At 53.1% G+C, this 15,974-nt stretch overlaps 5 protein-coding genes and 1 non-coding gene across 6 annotated transcripts; 4 read left to right on the plus strand and 2 right to left on the minus strand.

Annotated features, from left to right (window-relative positions):
• Nucleotides 1–1,118: 1,118 nt before the first annotated feature.
• AKAW2_20747A (branched-chain amino acid aminotransferase) lies at nucleotides 1,119–2,683 on the minus strand (the record flags this gene model as incomplete). Its single annotated transcript, XM_041685494.1, has 2 exons — nucleotides 1,119–2,257; nucleotides 2,329–2,683. 2 exons carry the CDS (start codon nucleotides 2,681–2,683, stop codon nucleotides 1,119–1,121), a joined length of 1,494 nt encoding a protein of 497 aa, XP_041539573.1.
• Nucleotides 2,684–4,043: 1,360 nt separating this feature from the next.
• ireA (bifunctional endoribonuclease/protein kinase IRE1) lies at nucleotides 4,044–7,534 on the plus strand (the record flags this gene model as incomplete). The annotated part of the gene is made up of 2 exons (XM_041685495.1): nucleotides 4,044–7,030; nucleotides 7,078–7,534. 2 exons carry the CDS (start codon nucleotides 4,044–4,046, stop codon nucleotides 7,532–7,534), a joined length of 3,444 nt encoding a protein of 1,147 aa, XP_041539574.1.
• Nucleotides 7,535–7,942: 408 nt separating this feature from the next.
• ARG4 (argininosuccinate lyase ARG4) lies at nucleotides 7,943–9,457 on the plus strand (the record flags this gene model as incomplete). The annotated part of the gene is made up of 3 exons (XM_041685496.1): nucleotides 7,943–7,997; nucleotides 8,066–8,896; nucleotides 8,949–9,457. The coding sequence occupies 3 exons, from the start codon at nucleotides 7,943–7,945 to the stop codon at nucleotides 9,455–9,457; spliced, it is 1,395 nt and encodes a 464-aa protein (XP_041539575.1).
• A 538-nt stretch (nucleotides 9,458–9,995) lies between these two features.
• On the minus strand, nucleotides 9,996–11,207 carry AKAW2_20750A (uncharacterized protein; the record flags this gene model as incomplete). The annotated part of the gene is made up of 2 exons (XM_041685497.1): nucleotides 9,996–10,957; nucleotides 11,045–11,207. 2 exons carry the CDS (start codon nucleotides 11,205–11,207, stop codon nucleotides 9,996–9,998), a joined length of 1,125 nt encoding a protein of 374 aa, XP_041539576.1.
• A 980-nt stretch (nucleotides 11,208–12,187) lies between these two features.
• On the plus strand, nucleotides 12,188–12,260 carry AKAW2_t20017S. Its single transcript has one exon. It is a non-coding gene; the product is annotated as a tRNA-Phe (tRNA).
• Nucleotides 12,261–13,242: 982 nt separating this feature from the next.
• Nucleotides 13,243–15,412, plus strand: AKAW2_20751S (transient receptor potential ion channel family protein; the record flags this gene model as incomplete). Its single annotated transcript, XM_041685498.1, has 2 exons — nucleotides 13,243–13,612; nucleotides 13,665–15,412. The coding sequence occupies 2 exons, from the start codon at nucleotides 13,243–13,245 to the stop codon at nucleotides 15,410–15,412; spliced, it is 2,118 nt and encodes a 705-aa protein (XP_041539577.1).
• Between the last annotated feature and the right edge of the window lie 562 nt (nucleotides 15,413–15,974).

The following is a 15,974-nucleotide window of genomic DNA, read 5'->3' on the forward strand; positions in this document are numbered from 1 at the left end:
GCACCAGAAGACGAAAACGGTAGCTCAGCGGAAGTTCGACTCGCTTCAGAAAGAGGTCGACAAGCTTGAGGCTGCACAGAAATCCAAACCAGCTTCTGCTACACCGCAGAAGAAACAGCAGGCAACGACACCACGCTCTCAGCCCGCTGATGCCGCCAAATTGCCGGCGCCGCATGACACGAAGACTGCGAATGGCACCACATCTCCAGCTTCGGAAAGCCGTGCTCAGCCTCAGAAGACTTCTCCTATGCAAATGCGGACCAGGTCAGCTAGCAAGGTGGACGCTTCCCCGAGGATTGCCAGCGAGCCTCAGAGCTCTCTTGTTTCAGATAACCTGGACCTGCCGCCTATGAGCAGAACGGTTCACAGAGCCGGCTCTTCCAAACCAGACGGAACACCAGCCCGTGCAAGTACGGTGAAATCGCCCGAGAAGACTTCTAAGCCGTCCCCGCAGGCACCAATCGAGCTGTCGTCTGATTCAGAGGAGTCCGAGGAGTCCGAATCGGAATCGGAGTCCGAGTCCGAGTCCGAGGAGGAAGAAGAGAAGAAGCCTGCGATCCGTCAAACAGCCTCTTCACCCGTGAAAGGCAACACCGCAACACCCACCCAATTTCCAGCCTCGCAACCAGCTCCGTCGCAGACATGGGCACGTCCTTCAAGCGCAACGCGCACGACGCGCACGACACTAAAATCATTGATCCAGAACCAGAAGAAGGAGCTGGAAGCGAAAACGCAGCCGAAACGCGCGGCAAACTCGCTGCCACAGAAGCGAAGTGTGTACTCGCCGCCGTCTGACGATGACAGCGATAGTGAAAGCGAGAGCGAGAGTAGCAGCAGCGACAGCGACAGTGATTAAACATATCTTTCTATTCGACTTCTACTTTAACGTTTGTTTCTTCCGGGTGGTTGTATCATCATCATCAACATTATTGTCAAGCGCACTGTGTTGGCATTTCGGCTTTCTATCTGATATAGCGAGAATACTTTATCTCAGTGATATTTGGACGTGTGCACCTAGCAGCAGCATCTGGCGTGCAGTTATGTATGTATTGTTTAGTTCCAATGAAACAATGAACAAGATAGCAGCACTAGTAGTAACAACCCGACTCAAGATCAACTTAAGGCACATTCACCCCATTCTCCTCCCCCTCCCCCACACCCTCATTCTCCCTCCCCATCATCCCCTCCACCTCTTTAACCTCCCAATTCCACCCAAACACATCCTCCACCTCCCCCGTTTGAATCCCCTGCAACAACCCCAACAACCTCCTACACACCGGCCCCCCTTCCCCCTTCCCACCACCACCATACCCATACTCAAACCCCCACTTCTCCCCCCGACTCTTCATCGTAATACTCCTCACAGGAACCAACCCAGCCGCCGTCCCCGCCGCAATCACCTCATCAAACTCCCGTATCTCCTCATACTTGACACTTCTCTTCTCCACTTGATACCCGAGCATCTTCTCCCCGATCTCCAACACCGACGCCGCAGTCACAGAGTCAATCACATTGTCACTATCCGGCTGCACCAGCGTCACACCATTCCCTTCATCATCCCCACCCCCACCATATTTCACCCCGATAAACGCACTCGTCGAAAACTCATCCACCTCGCTCCGCGTCTTACTATCCAAATGCAACGTGATCCCATACCCCTCCTTAGCCGCCGCCATACTATGTCTCTGGACGGGCGCATAGTTCCCCCCAGCTTTAGCACTCCCTGTGCCCTTTGGCGCCGTGCGATCGTATTCCTCCAGGATGAGCGCGTCCACCGCGGAGATCCCGTGGTATAGGCCTGTCGGTGTGACGTACACTGCGAATGTGAAGGTCTCGGGCGGGGTAAGGGAGATCTGCGGCGATGAGCCGAATACTAATGGTCGGATGTAGAGCGCGGAGAGGCCCCCTCCTGTGACGGCTGGGTTGGTGTAGGGGGGCACGTATTCGGCGTTGGTGGCTACCGCGAGGTTCACGGCGGAGAGGAAGATGGGGGTGGGGATTGGGGGGATGGAGAGGAGGGTGGAGGAGTGGGAGAGGCGGGTTGCGTTGAGGGTTGGGCGGAAGATGGTTATTTTATTTTCATGGTTGGAGGAGGAGGTGGTGGCATGGCGAAAGGCTTTTAGGCCTTCGTAGGCTTGTTGGCCATAGTTTAGGGCTGGGGAGAGTCCGTGGATGGAGAGGTAGGGGGATTTGATTAGTTGGGGAGGTGACCAGGTTTGGGTTTGGGAGTCGTAGGTGGATTCGATGTGGTAGTTTACTGGTATTCAGTCAGGTTTGATTAGTGGGTTGATGGGGGATGATGGGATGGGATGGGATGATGGGATATACCGTCGCGCACTTTGAAGCCGATGTTGGTCCAGTCGATGGACGGGGTCGGGGGTGGGGGGAAGGAGGGCATTTTGGTTGTTTCAATGTAAATTCTAGATATGTGGTGAGGGGGAAAGATGTAAAGAGTAGATAAAGGTGATGGAGATAGACTACTGTCAGATATAAGATAGATAGTTAATATACATAGGCAAAGCAAGGTAGCAAGCGGAATGCAGCGCATGTGGAATGCCGGAATCGCTATTGGACTTCCCTCTACTTTGTCTGCATCCGTACTGCACCAGAGGAATGTGGTTCCTCGGCTGGATGCAGCAGTCAAGTTAATTCCATCCATGGGTCGCCGTGCAGTGCAGTACATCTCTCCGCATTTCGGCTTTTATCCCCGCAAACTTTAGTATTTGGCTAGTTGGGTGGGTATGGTCCATTAGCAGCATTCTCGAAGGACTCGGAAGGAGAATACGGGATCAGCAAGATCAGCTGTCAGGGTTACGTAGTTATTAGTAACTTGTTCCCTGTACACATGTTAGTAAGACAGTGTATTACTGCAGTGTGAAGTTCAACCTGGCTGGAATATTGAGAAAGCCCGTCTTCCGTCAGCAGGACACGGTCGATGTTACCATCCCGCTCTGCTCACGGGTTCAGTATTTCAGCCCCCTCCTCCACTGGGAAACTCTCATTATAGCCCAGCACACTAATACTCATGCCAAGCAAAGGGCTATCGAGGGATGCTTACATGACAGGGTTACTGCCCTCATACCTCGTCCGTGCATCTTACGCGAGATATTGCCCTTCTTTGTGTGAAGATCAACCCTAAGTACCTCAGTGACTGAGCCTTGCATAACACAATAACTAGTTAGTGGGTTAATATGGGTGGTGGCTGGAGTTCAAGTCAGGCCGTGGCGATAACACCATCGTTTGTCGGTGGTGAGACCCTTTAGTCACAATCGCACCCTTGATAACTAACACCGTTGATAGTACAGAGTAAGTATAGTACCCTTGAAATAATGAATCATTCAACTTGGTGATGTACGCCTTCTCCCCTGCCTTACGCAACTAAGTGCTGTCATTCCTTATTTAGTAAGATCTCTGCTGGCATATGCACTGCAAGGTCAGAACAAGTCAGATTGTCTGCTGCAGAGTGAAGTGTGAACTGGCTATATTTGGGTCCATCTCGGCCCGCGCAGGAGAATAGTATGGGGCGGGTAGAGTGGATATCTGCCGCGACGGGAAGAACAGAGATCGCTACACTACCAGGGAAGAAAAGACAGCGATCAGCATGGGAAGTAGAGTAGTAGAATGTGATTGCAATATGGGCGAACACTTGATTGTTTGAGATATATTAGTATTTATAAAATACAGTTCAAGTGTTCACTGTGAACAAGGAAGTAAAGGGATACCCCTGTCTTACTTGTATATTGACTAGCCGTGTCGGGAATCCATCCCCGTCCCGATGCAAAAGTCGCAAACGCGTCAGCTCACGTCACGTGCGCACAGCCTCCCCTCGATGCCCCCAATCCAATCCAATTCATCCATTCTATTCCATCCTATTCATCCGTTCAATGCTGCCTCTTAATTGCCCTTTTGCTCCCCATTCTTCTTCCTGCTGCTTCAGCTTCTCCCACGCGGATCCATCCAACTGATGACACCCCCCGTGCCATCGGATCCCTCACTCTCCAGTTTCTCTCTCCATCTGGCCCACTGTATTGGAGTCCCTCAGCATGCGGTGGCGGCTGCCTGGCGCCCGGTCGACCCTTCCTGCCAGTGTCGCACTCCTCCTGCTCCCCGTTCTTGTTGCTCCGCAGCAGTGGCATGAACCTCACCATGAGCTCTCCTCCACCGTTTCCGTCCCCCTCCGACCGACCGGTTTCACCTCCGGCGTTGATGCTCCCCCCTCTTTCGACGTGAAATCCAACGATGCGAGCGCCCTAGCAACCCTGGCTCTGGCCGGCTCTGGCCGCGCCGTTCGAGCCCCTCCTGCCCAGGCCAGCAGCTCTTCCGCTGGCCTGGCTCCGCAGCTTCACGCGCGGTCCCTGCAGGACTGGGAGGTTGAGGACTTTGTCCTGCTGGCGACCGTCGACGGTTCCATTCACGCACGCGACCGCAAGACCGGTGCCGCTCGTTGGGCCCTCGAGGTCCCGAGCAGCCCTATGGTCGAAAGCCTCTATCACCGAGCCAACCGCTCTAGCTTCGACCGTGCCCAACCCGAGGACGATTTTATCTGGATCGTCGAGCCGAGTCAGGGCGGAAGCCTCTACATCTACAGCTCGGGGCCGGAGGCCGGCCTCCAGAAATTGGGATTGACTGTGAAGGAACTTGTTGACGAAACGCCTTACTCGGGGACCGACCCGGCTGTTACTTATACGGCACGGAAGGAAACGACCCTTTATACCATTGATGCTCGCACCGGAAACATCATACGAGTCTTTAGCTCTAGAGGCCCAATCTCGTCAGGTCAGGAATGTCGTAAGGTCGATGGTCTGGATGTGGATATGGAGGAATGTGAATCTCCCTCAGGTACTCTAGTACTTGGTCGTGTCGAATACACGGTGGCCATCCAGAACACCGAAACCGGTGATCCGATCTGCACTCTCAAGTACTCGGAGTGGACGGCCAACAACCGGGATATGGACCTCCAGAGCCAGTATCTCCGCACAATGGACCAAAGCCATATCTACAGCATGCATGATGGTGTGGTCCTCGGCTTCGATCATTCCCGGATGGACCGGCCACGATACACCCAGCGATTCTCGAGTCCGGTAGTCCGCGTCTTCGATGTTGCTCGTCCAGTCAGCGCCGACTCATCCAATGACCCTACTCCGCTTATTCTACTCTCGCAGCCTCTGCAGCCCCCTGACCCCGACTACGGTACGCTTGACGATCGTGACGAACGAGTGTTCATCGATTATACTGAGGGTGGAGGCTGGTATGCCATGTCGGAGGCGACCTACCCGCTTGTCACCGGAAGAGCCAAGATGGCCCAATGCTACGAAAAAGACTACCTCCGCCACGGTCAACCCCTGACGAGCTTGACCCCAAGGCAGCAACAAGATGCACTAGCAGGCGTTCATTCTCTGAACGGCCCACGCGTCGTCCGCCGTCACATTCCCAGCATTTCTGGCCCCTCGTCAGCCGATATGTCCAACGATACGCCTCGGGAGTTGATCTATAGCTCGTCCGATCTGGCACTGCCTCCTGCTCTGCGCCATAGCACCATCATACGGAAGGGCTGGGATAATGCAATTGATATTTTCGTGACGCTCTTGCTTCTCTTTTTCGGCACCTTCATCTGGTTCAATTCTCATCACATTCAGGAACTCGCCAAACAGAAGTTGGATCTGAAAAATATCATGGCCTCGTACGGACAGCCGCCCATGTCTACCCCGCCGACCCCAATCGTGGAAGGCCCTCATTTGAAACGCGAGGCCAGCCCCAACCGCATGGCGAATCTGACTGTCGATATGAATGTTTCAGATGAGCAGCCGCAGGGTGGTGATTCGACGCCAAGGCCCAAGAAATCCCAAAACTCTCTTGCGCCCGACACAACTCCACGCGTACGCATCCGGGAACCGTCCCAAGGCCCAGATGGCGATGACGATGTGGACGAGCTCAATTTACAAGACGGCGAAAAGCCTAAGAAGAAGGCTCGCCGCGGTCGTCGTGGTGGCAAGAATCATAGGCGGGGTAAGAAGCCGAATAGCGACAGTGAATCGAGAGATCCCGCCGATCGTGTTGTTGAGGAGGTGAATAAGCTCCAACCTCAGTCTCGCTTGGAACCCGATGTACAGCTGACCCGGACGGTGTCGCATGAGATCATGGAAATGGATGGGGTTCTCCAGATTGGCCGTCTCAGGGTGTACACTGACGTGGTCTTGGGACACGGAAGCCACGGGACCGTGGTGTATCGAGGCTCGTTCGATGGACGTGATGTGGCTGTCAAGCGTATGCTGGTAGAATTCTATGATATCGCATCCCATGAAGTTGGCCTGTTGCAAGAAAGTGATGACCATGGCAATGTGATCCGGTACTACTGCCGAGAGCAGGCTGCTGGTTTCCTCTACATCGCTCTGGAGCTGTGCCCGGCCTCTTTGCAGGATGTGGTTGAACGTCCATCGGATTTCCCGCAATTAGTCCAGGGCGGCTTGGATTTGCCCGACGTTCTGCGCCAAATTGTGGCAGGTGTTCGCTATCTCCATTCCCTCAAAATCGTGCACCGCGATCTGAAGCCACAGAATATCCTGGTGGCCATGCCTCGCGGACGTACTGGCTCACGCTCCCTGCGGTTGCTGATTTCGGATTTCGGCTTGTGTAAGAAGCTCGAGGACAACCAAAGCTCCTTCCGCGCGACTACGGCACATGCCGCAGGTACCTCGGGCTGGCGAGCCCCTGAATTGCTGGTAGACGACGACATGAGCCCGGCTATGCAGGGAAGCGAGTCCCAACACACCGAATCTTCAGAACCAGCTGTGGTGGACCCTCAAACCAATCGGCGGGCTACTCGAGCCATCGACATTTTCTCTTTGGGCTGTGTCTTCTATTACGTTCTGACGCGGGGCTGTCACCCGTTTGACAAGAACGGCAAGTTTATGCGTGAGGCCAACATTGTCAAGGGCAACTACAACCTTGATGAGCTGCAGCGCCTAGGCGATTATGCCTACGAGGCTGAAGATCTGATCCAGTCCATGTTGTCGCTCGATCCTCGACGACGGTAAGTCGATTCTCATTACATGCCATGCTTAGTACTAACTTTTCTAGCCCCGATGCGAGCGCCGTGTTGACGCACCCGTTCTTTTGGCCTCCATCTGACCGTCTCAGCTTCCTCTGCGATGTCTCGGATCACTTTGAATTCGAACCGCGGGATCCTCCTTCGGACGCTCTTCTGTGTCTCGAGTCGGTCGCTCCGCGAGTGATGGGCCCGGACATGGATTTCCTGCGACTACTGCCACGGGACTTCAAGGACAATCTCGGCAAGCAGCGTAAATACACGGGATCGAAGATGCTAGATTTGCTGCGAGCCCTCCGGAACAAGCGCAACCATTACAACGATATGCCAGAGCATCTCAAAGCACACATTGGCGGCTTACCGGAAGGGTATCTTAATTTTTGGACTGTGCGATTCCCCAGTCTTCTCATGAGCTGCCACTGGGTCATTGTGGAGTTGCGTTTGACTCGGTCCGACCGCTTCAAGCGCTACTTCACGGCGATCGACTAGGTGGTTGCCAACGTAGACGCTATCTACTTGTATATATGCATATGTAGATGACAAGTTACAATTCCATGGGTGATACGAAACTTCCTTTAATCTTCAATCTGAATTGTTGCTGTAGACCTGGATATCTTGATGTATTCTGACTGTGCGCGGGGTGATCACGTGCCTCCAGTCTAGTGACTGGGGAAGCCCTCAGCGATGAGTCATGAAAAGCGCTGATTGGCCCCAGGCGCTTATCTGGAAGCAGCCTAGCGTCCCCGATGTCGCTGGGCGGGGAGTCACAGTCCCAACCAGGTGTGATTCAGACTTGCCTAATTCAGCCAGCCAGTCCCATCGCTGTCCTTTATCAACATCGTCAATTCTTCTTTTCTTCTCTTCCAACCATCCATTCTTCACTACACACACATCAAAATGAGCGGTAACAAGGCTGTCGCTGAAAACATGCTCTGGGGAGGTCGTTTCACCCGTAAGTACACTGATTACCCCTCAATGCCTCCCATTGGGACAGCGGCTAATGTTCACTTCCGGCTGCAGAGGGCCTCGACCCCCTGATGGTGCAGTACAACATGTCCCTACCCTATGACCGCATCTTCTGGAAGCAGGACATTGCTGGCTCCATTGCCTTCGCTCGGGCCAACCACAAGAACGGCATCCTGACCGCACACGAGTTCGCTGAAATCGAGCGCGGCTTCAAGCAGATCGCCGAGGAATGGAGCACCAACACCTTCGTCGCCAAGGAGAACGACGAGGACATTCACACTGCCAACGAGCGCCGTCTGTCTGAGATCATCGGCAAGGAGATTGGAGGCAAGCTGCACACCGGCCGGTCCCGTAACGAGCAGATTGCCACGGACATGCGCTTGTGGCTGCGGGATGAACTGCGCAAGCTGGAAAGCTTCCTGTGCGATCTCGTCAAGGTCTCCATTGCCCGTGCGGAGTCTGAACTCGACTACATCATGCCTGGTTACACCCACTTGCAGAAGGCCCAGCCGGTCCGCTGGAGCCACTGGCTCCTGTCGCACGCGACCGCCTTTGCCAGCGAACTCCAGCGTCTGCGGGAGGTCATCAAGCGCGTCAACCGCAGTCCCTTGGGCACTGGTGCCCTTGCCGGAAACCCTTTCCAAATTGACCGTGAGGCCATGGCCAAGGAGCTTGGCTTTGATGGTCTGCTCTACAACTCGATGAACGCTGTGGCCGACCGTGACTTCGCTATGGAGACCATGCAATGGGGCAGCTCCTTCATGCTCAAGATCTCCCGCTGGGCGGAGGATCTGATCATCTACAGCAGCTTGGAGTTTGGCTTTGTCCGGTTGTCCGATGCTTACTCGACCGGCTCGTCGTTGATGCCTCAGAAGAAGAACGCAGGTCAGTGCCACCGATTACTATAACACGCAAATTTATACTGACTTTCTCAAAGACAGCCTGGAGCTTCTGCGTGGTAAGGCCGGTCGTGCCTTTGGCCAGATGGCCGGTCTGATGTGCACCATCAAGGGTCTCCCTACTACATACAACAAGGATCTGCAGGAGAGTGTCGAGCCCCTGCTCGACCACATCAAGACTGTCGGAGACAGCATTCAGATCGCCACCGGCGTCCTCTCCACCCTCACTACCATTCCCGAGAAGATGACCGCCGCGCTGGCGCCGGAGATGCTGGCCACCGAGATTGCCGACTACCTCGTCCGCAAGGGCGTGCCCTTCCGCGAGGGTCACCACATCTCTGGCCGTGTCGTTGCACTGGCCGAGAAGCACAACGTGCCCATGGACACCCTGTCCCTGGAGCAGCTGCAGACTGTGGATGCCCGCTTCGACGAGGGCGTCCAGGCCTGCTTGGACTACGAGCGTGCTGTTGAACTGAAGGATGCCGTTGGTGGCACCAGCCGCCGGGCTGTGTTGGAACAGACCGGTGTTCTTCGCTCATTGTTGTAGGCGTTTTTATTTATTCTGGGATGGTTGGTTATGGCAAAAGTTAGCGGGCTCGGGATAGAGATTTGTATGATATCCATAATATTGATCTAGACATGATGATTATAATGCCTTGTCGGACTGTAGATGGAAATATCTTCAGATCTATGTAGTATGTAGTAGAACGACCATCAAGATGGATGAGAGACGAAGGAAACTGAAGCTTCTTCAGTTGCCTTGGCCTGCCGTTATCCACCAGCCAGTTCTCCTCCTCCAATAGTATCCAAGCCATATCCTTGGCTTTTTTAAGGACCGTTGCACGAGTCCAGGCTGCTTTATCAAAAGTGAAAGTGACATCCCCTTTCCTTCTGGATCCTTGGTAGCTAGCCTGTAGCCAGTCACTTGTTTCTGGCGGGGGTGAAGTATTGATGAGTCTCATCAAAACTCAGTGCAATATATACCACCACACATCAGCGCAGTCATGTTGACAGTGAGTGACAGCTCCAGCCGTATTTGTCCCCCAACCTCATTGACTCTCTTCATAAGTATGAATCCCCTCGGCCTACTTAATATTAACATCCCACAACGCCCTCAAATCCCCCGGCACCCCCCTCCCCAACCCCCCTTTCGCATTCTCATCAACCTGATACACCCTCAACACACCATCCCCATCATGCACCAACGCACACCTATGCGGCACACCCCTCACCACCTCAAACACCATCTCCAACACCCTCACCAACTTCCGTATCTTCTCCTCATTATCCCTCTCCCACTGCTCCAGCCGTCCCTCCTTCTCCATATTCTGCGCCCTTGCCGGCAGAAACGTCCCGTCGGGCTGATACTGCCCCGTGCATAGAATCGGGGTGTGGGAGAACCACATCTGCTCGAGATTCTTGGAGTTGTCGAGGCGTTTACTCACTGGCCCGGTTTTGATCTCGATGATTCGGTGGGGGTGGACTAGTGTTCCTGAATGTATTACTTTGATTCCGGTGGGGGAGTGGTGATTGGCATTGGTGGGATGTGCTGGTGCTGGTGCTGGTGGTTTTCCAGGCATACATGCATCCACTTCATACCTCAGCAAGATATGTATCCCGCCGAGGGTATACCGCACCGCTCGGTTATGGATGATGCTTCCGCGAATGTAGCGCGGGTTCCAGGTCGAGGCTTTTTCGAAGGAGTGGCCGTACCCCTGGAATTGGCCGACAAAGTTTGTCTTGCTGCTTGTCCAGAGGGAGAGGAGGACGGTGGAGTGGATTACTTCCACGTCGATTCGGAAGGGCTTTTTGCTCGAGCTGACGAAGCCGAGGAGGAGGCGGAGGTTGCGTCGGTCGGTTATTAGGTCCGTTGTGGTGAGGTTCACTTTGGGTTTGCTGGTGGTGGTGGTGGTGATGGAGATGGCGCGGAGGAGGGGTTCCATGGTGCAGTTGGGGAAGATGAGGCTGTTGGGGTCTAGGATGTATTTTCCTGCGTCCGGGGGGATGTGCATGGGGGTGGTGGGGGGTTTGTAGATGGAGGGGGTTCCTTGGTTTTATTCAGTATTGGTGGTGGTTTGGGGAATGCTGGGGATGAGGGTAGATGTGGATTGGGGGTAGGGAGAGTGAGGTCTACCTGGAACTACCATGCTTTTTTCCTTCTTGGGGAGGAGGTTATAGGATGTGATTGTTTTGAGGTCCTTCTTGGTGCAGCTGATGTTGGGGTCGGGGTGGATGCTGTCTAGAGGGATTTCCCCGATGGGGAGGAGGAGCCCCTTGAGGAGGGGAGCTTTGGGCATGGTGCTACTTTGTGGTGATTGAGATGTAGTGGTGGTGGTGGTGGTAGTGGTGGGATATAGATGATGTTCGGGAGATGGAGTGAAAGCTCTACACTGGAGATAGAAGTGTAAGGTTAAGGTGTACGCAAGGCTCACTCAATCTGTGATCTGGCCATGTTACCCCGCAGTTCGGGGATACAAAAACAACAACAAATCATGCCAACAAATCTGGAAGTGAATGCGAGTGGCTGTGTGGTATTTAGTCTGTTTTGAAATTCCTTTCTTTGTGTCAGCTTCAAGTCAGTACTTTGTATAGGTGAAGCGGGTGGATGGGTTGGGTTAACGGGCGATTGTTGCTTATTTGCAATTGGAGCCCCTTTTCTTCTCCACTTGGATGGGGCCAGAAGGAGCTCACATGTTGTGACTTTGAACGGGGGTAAGTGAGACATACATGGGTTGGTTATTGGTCATTAGGATTCATGTATGAGAGGATTATGAGAAAGCATTCGCAACAGTTGCCTTATATGTTCATTCATATGACGGATTGTATATATTATGATCAGGGTCCAATGGAATGCCCGATGGATCGGACACTGATCGTGCTACTGTTGTTCAGACAGGCTCTTTAGCCGCCTGGTGAAACACTGTACTGTCTAGACCCTGTCGCTACTACTATTCGGTCGTAATGACAAGCGCTGGGGATTGCTGGTGCCTAATGATCAGATAATTGATGTTACATTCACACCAGCAGCATCTGATATATAACGGGGCAGTGCTGAAGATCAGCGATGGAGTAATTTCCAGCGGGTGGGGCTCAAGTTGAACTTCGTCTCAGATTCTAGCTTCATTCTTAAGGGTGTGAACTATGGGTAGGGCCAAAGTACCAGGTACAATATTGGTAAAAAGAGGTACAAGGCAATTGCAGACATGGTTCAATAAATCAAGTACACAATGGCCATTAGAATATAAAACTCTAAAGCAAGCAGTGTAACAAGTACCACGGGACGATGGCGCATCTGGGAGCGCGTCAGACTGAAGATCTGGAGGTGGCCGGTTCAAGCCCGGCTCGTCCCATTCTTTTTTATTTTTCTTTTTATTTTTGTTTACCATCCGGAATCCTATTTCTTTGTCTTTCGAGGCATCCCCCCCCCCTCTTTTTCTGCTTATCACTATTCAATTGCACATCAAAGACTAGTCTCAACATAACTATCCGTAATCAGATCGTCTAGACTGCACCGAATTGTTCCAACACTTTTATATCATAAACACCAAGCATACGATCATCCGCCCTACCACACTCAAGCAAGGAGATTTGATCTGTTCCGCCTGTCCCGATGCTTATCTTAGGTTAACTGTCAGGATGATCAGCGGTCCATTATCTTAAATACGCCCAATGAATGGACCCTATCATCCCTGTTTGGGGCCAAAGACGGGTACCTGGTAAGATCGCAATAATCATTCCATAATCGTAGAGTAGAGGCATTGGGGCATCTGCTCCATGCAGTATCAAAGCGCCAACTCTCTACCGCGTAACGGTTCATCAGCACCAATGTCTCTTCCTAAACTAACCGATTGGTGGTAGGCTTGGTGGTAGCGCCGGAGGAACTCAGTCAGCGTTGGATGGCGATCGGGTCTAAATTTAGCTGGGGGGAGAACCGGCCCCGAAAGGGTCCAGCACCAAAGCCTGAGCCCAACCAACAGCCTCCTAGTCCCTTGTAGGCAAACCTGTGTGAATCCATTGACACCCGCTTGGCACCTGCAAAGCCCGCCAACCAGATGGAGAAAAGCCGGGCCTCTTCCTCCGGCGCCACTCGCTCTGCCAACTTCATGTCCCCCGTCAGACTTATATCCTGCGTGTGACACTCGTTTTCCTCCCGTCAACTCTTTCGCTACTCTCGACCACCCTTTGCTGCATCTTCCTATTTTGCCAGCCATTTGACGACATGTCAGATAGCACGCTGGTGTCAGTCGTTATCCGGAATCGCTAGTTGTTCCCGTCATTCGTTCCCAATTATCTTCACTTCCCCACCCTCTCCCCTTTAAGTGAGACGTGAGAATGCGCTGGTCAACGTGCCTTACCAGCGCCCTCCTCGCGTCCACAGCACCGCTGGTCGCTGCAACCAGACTCATTGAATCAAATGCTCTGAATATCTGCCAGGATAGCAACAATTTTACTGCCACCTACTTCAGCGTCCGCTTCACTCCCGAGAATCGTTCTTTGGTTCTGAGTTTCGATGGCGTGGCCGCCATCTCCGGCAAAGTCACTGCCGATCTTTCCGTCGACGTCTATGGCTACCAGTTGACTGGTGAGACGTTGGATCCATGTAAAATGAATATAGAGGGTCTCTGTCCGATGAGCGCGGGTGCCATCAACGTTCAGAACACCCCAATCCAGATTCCGGAAGATGTGGTGCGCCGGATCCCGGGTCTGTAGTATCCCGCGCATTGATTCATCGTCTAGTGTTAACAACCTTCCAGGTATCGCATACACTGTGCCAGACCTTGATGCCACCGTTCGGGTTTACATCAACTCCACAGATACCGGCACCAGTATTACATGTCTCGAAGCGACCTTGTCGAATGGAAAAACGGTCTACCAGAAAGGAGTCGGATGGACGACAGCGGTGATCTCCGGCGTCGGGCTTATCGCTTCAGCTGTCGCAGCTGGTCTGGGCAACTCGAACACTGCTGCCCATGTCGCCGCTAACGTGCTGGCCTTTTTCAGCTTCATGCAATCACAGGCCATGTTTGGGATGATCTCAGTCCACATGCCCCCGATCGTGGAAGCATGGACCCAGAACATGCAATGGAGCATGGGCATCATCCACGTTAAGTTCTTGGATACCATTTGCACCTGGTACCAGAGGGCAACCGGTGGTACGCCGTCGACTGTTTTGTCGGAGCTCTCGACTACGTCTGTTGAAGTTCTCAAAAAGCGATCTTTGGACAGCGTTACCAATGTGTTCAAAAGACAATATGCCCAGTCGGAGACCGCCACTACTGGTACCACAGAGGTGCGGGGTATCGATCGTGTGGGATTCAGGGCCGGCATTGAGGGCACCAACATCTTCCTCAACGGCTTCATCTTCTTTGTCTTTTTCGTCGCGGTGGTGATGATCATCGTCGGCTTGCTCAAGGTGGGAAGCCGCTTCCTGGCGAAGAAGGGAAAGACCAAAACCGACAAGTTTGGAGATTTTCATGTGTCCAAGGGAATCCTTTACCGACTCATTTTCATCGGATTTCCGCAAATGTGTGTTCTTTGTCTGTGGGAATTTACGCAGCATGATTCGGCAGCCGAAGTCGTCCTGGCGGTGGTTATGCTAGTTTCCATGATCTGCACGCTAGGCTGGGCTGCCTTCCGAGTCATCATCCTCGCGCGGAGGTCGGTAGCAATGCATCGAAACCCAGCCTATATCCTCTACTCAGACGAAGCCTGTTTGAACAAGTTGGGATTTCTATATGTGCATTACCGAGCCACCGCCTACTACTTCCTCGTGTTCGCGCTGTTGTACATCTTCATCAAGGCAATGTTCATCAGTCTGAGCCAACCGGCCCCAGTTGTGCAGACAGTGGCCATGGTGATTATCGAGACCTCGGCGCTTATTGGGATTAGTATCGTGCGCCCGTGGATGGACAAAAAGACCAATGGCTACAACATTGCCATCGCATCCATCAACTTCGTGAATTCCATTCTGTTGCTTTTCTTTTCCAACGTCTTCGACCAGCCCGGCATCGTGACCGGTGTGATGGGTGTCGTTTTCTTTGTGTACAATGCCGCCTTTGCACTGATTCTGCTCTTCCTTGTTCTTTACAGTTCTGTGTACGCCATCTTCTCGAAGGATCCGGACTTGCGCTATCGACCGATGCGGGACGACCGCGGATCTTTTGCCAAGTCGGGGAGCCAGTTGATCACAGAGCTCGATGCACTGGGTACGACTGCTCGGGGAGAGGGGACTCCGGAAATGTGGAACAAAGGCAGTCTACTTGATGACACTGGATCTGTTGCCAGCGAGGGGCTGCATCGAAGTCACCAAGATCTGGCCCGGGACACTGCTCCTGGTCGTGAAATGTCTGAGACGCCCGTCAGCCAGGCGAATTTGTTTCCCATCAGCCGAGGGAGCAGCCCTGTTCATAGAGCGGCGTCACTGAATGCCGCGGGTGTGCGTCGCAGTGTGTTGAGTGACAGCGATAATGCATCTGCGACTCATCCGCATGCAAACCTATGATGGATCTGATGGATAGGACAACTGGGGCGTTAATTTACTTCAAAATGTATCTAAGTTATATCTTGCGCGTGCTGAATTTATTTGGTCTGGTTTTAACGTACGCGAACTTGTAGGTTCTTCTCTGCATAATACCGCGCGGCACACCTCGGGTGTTGTGGATCTTCAGCGACGGGCTAACCCGACCCCCGTGGGGAATGCAGCGAACAGACCCTGTAGACACCATCAGGCAACGCTCGGTATTTCCGGCTGTCTCCCCGTCTCTCTTGCCGAGTCTCCTCTTTCCACTTCTTCTCCACGTTGTCTCCTCTTTTCATCTCAGGACCCATCTTTTTCAGTCTTTCGATCCACTGCCCCCATGCCGATGTCTGCCTAGTCATGCATTGCAGTCCATCTACCAACCAGCCAACAGCACGATTGCCTCGTCCCCACGCGCGTCATTTCCGTTCATCACCCCGAACCAAGTAGCAGTGGAGACCAGGGATATGCGTCATTGCTCGGAAGGATGATCTACCGATAACTTTGATCGTTGCTCCCATCGGCTGTTATTGTACCGACTGAGCTT

This window comes from Aspergillus luchuensis, chromosome 2 (assembly GCF_016861625.1).
Source record: "Aspergillus luchuensis IFO 4308 DNA, chromosome 2, nearly complete sequence".
In the NCBI taxonomy this organism is placed as follows: Eukaryota; Fungi; Ascomycota; class Eurotiomycetes; order Eurotiales; family Aspergillaceae; genus Aspergillus; species Aspergillus luchuensis.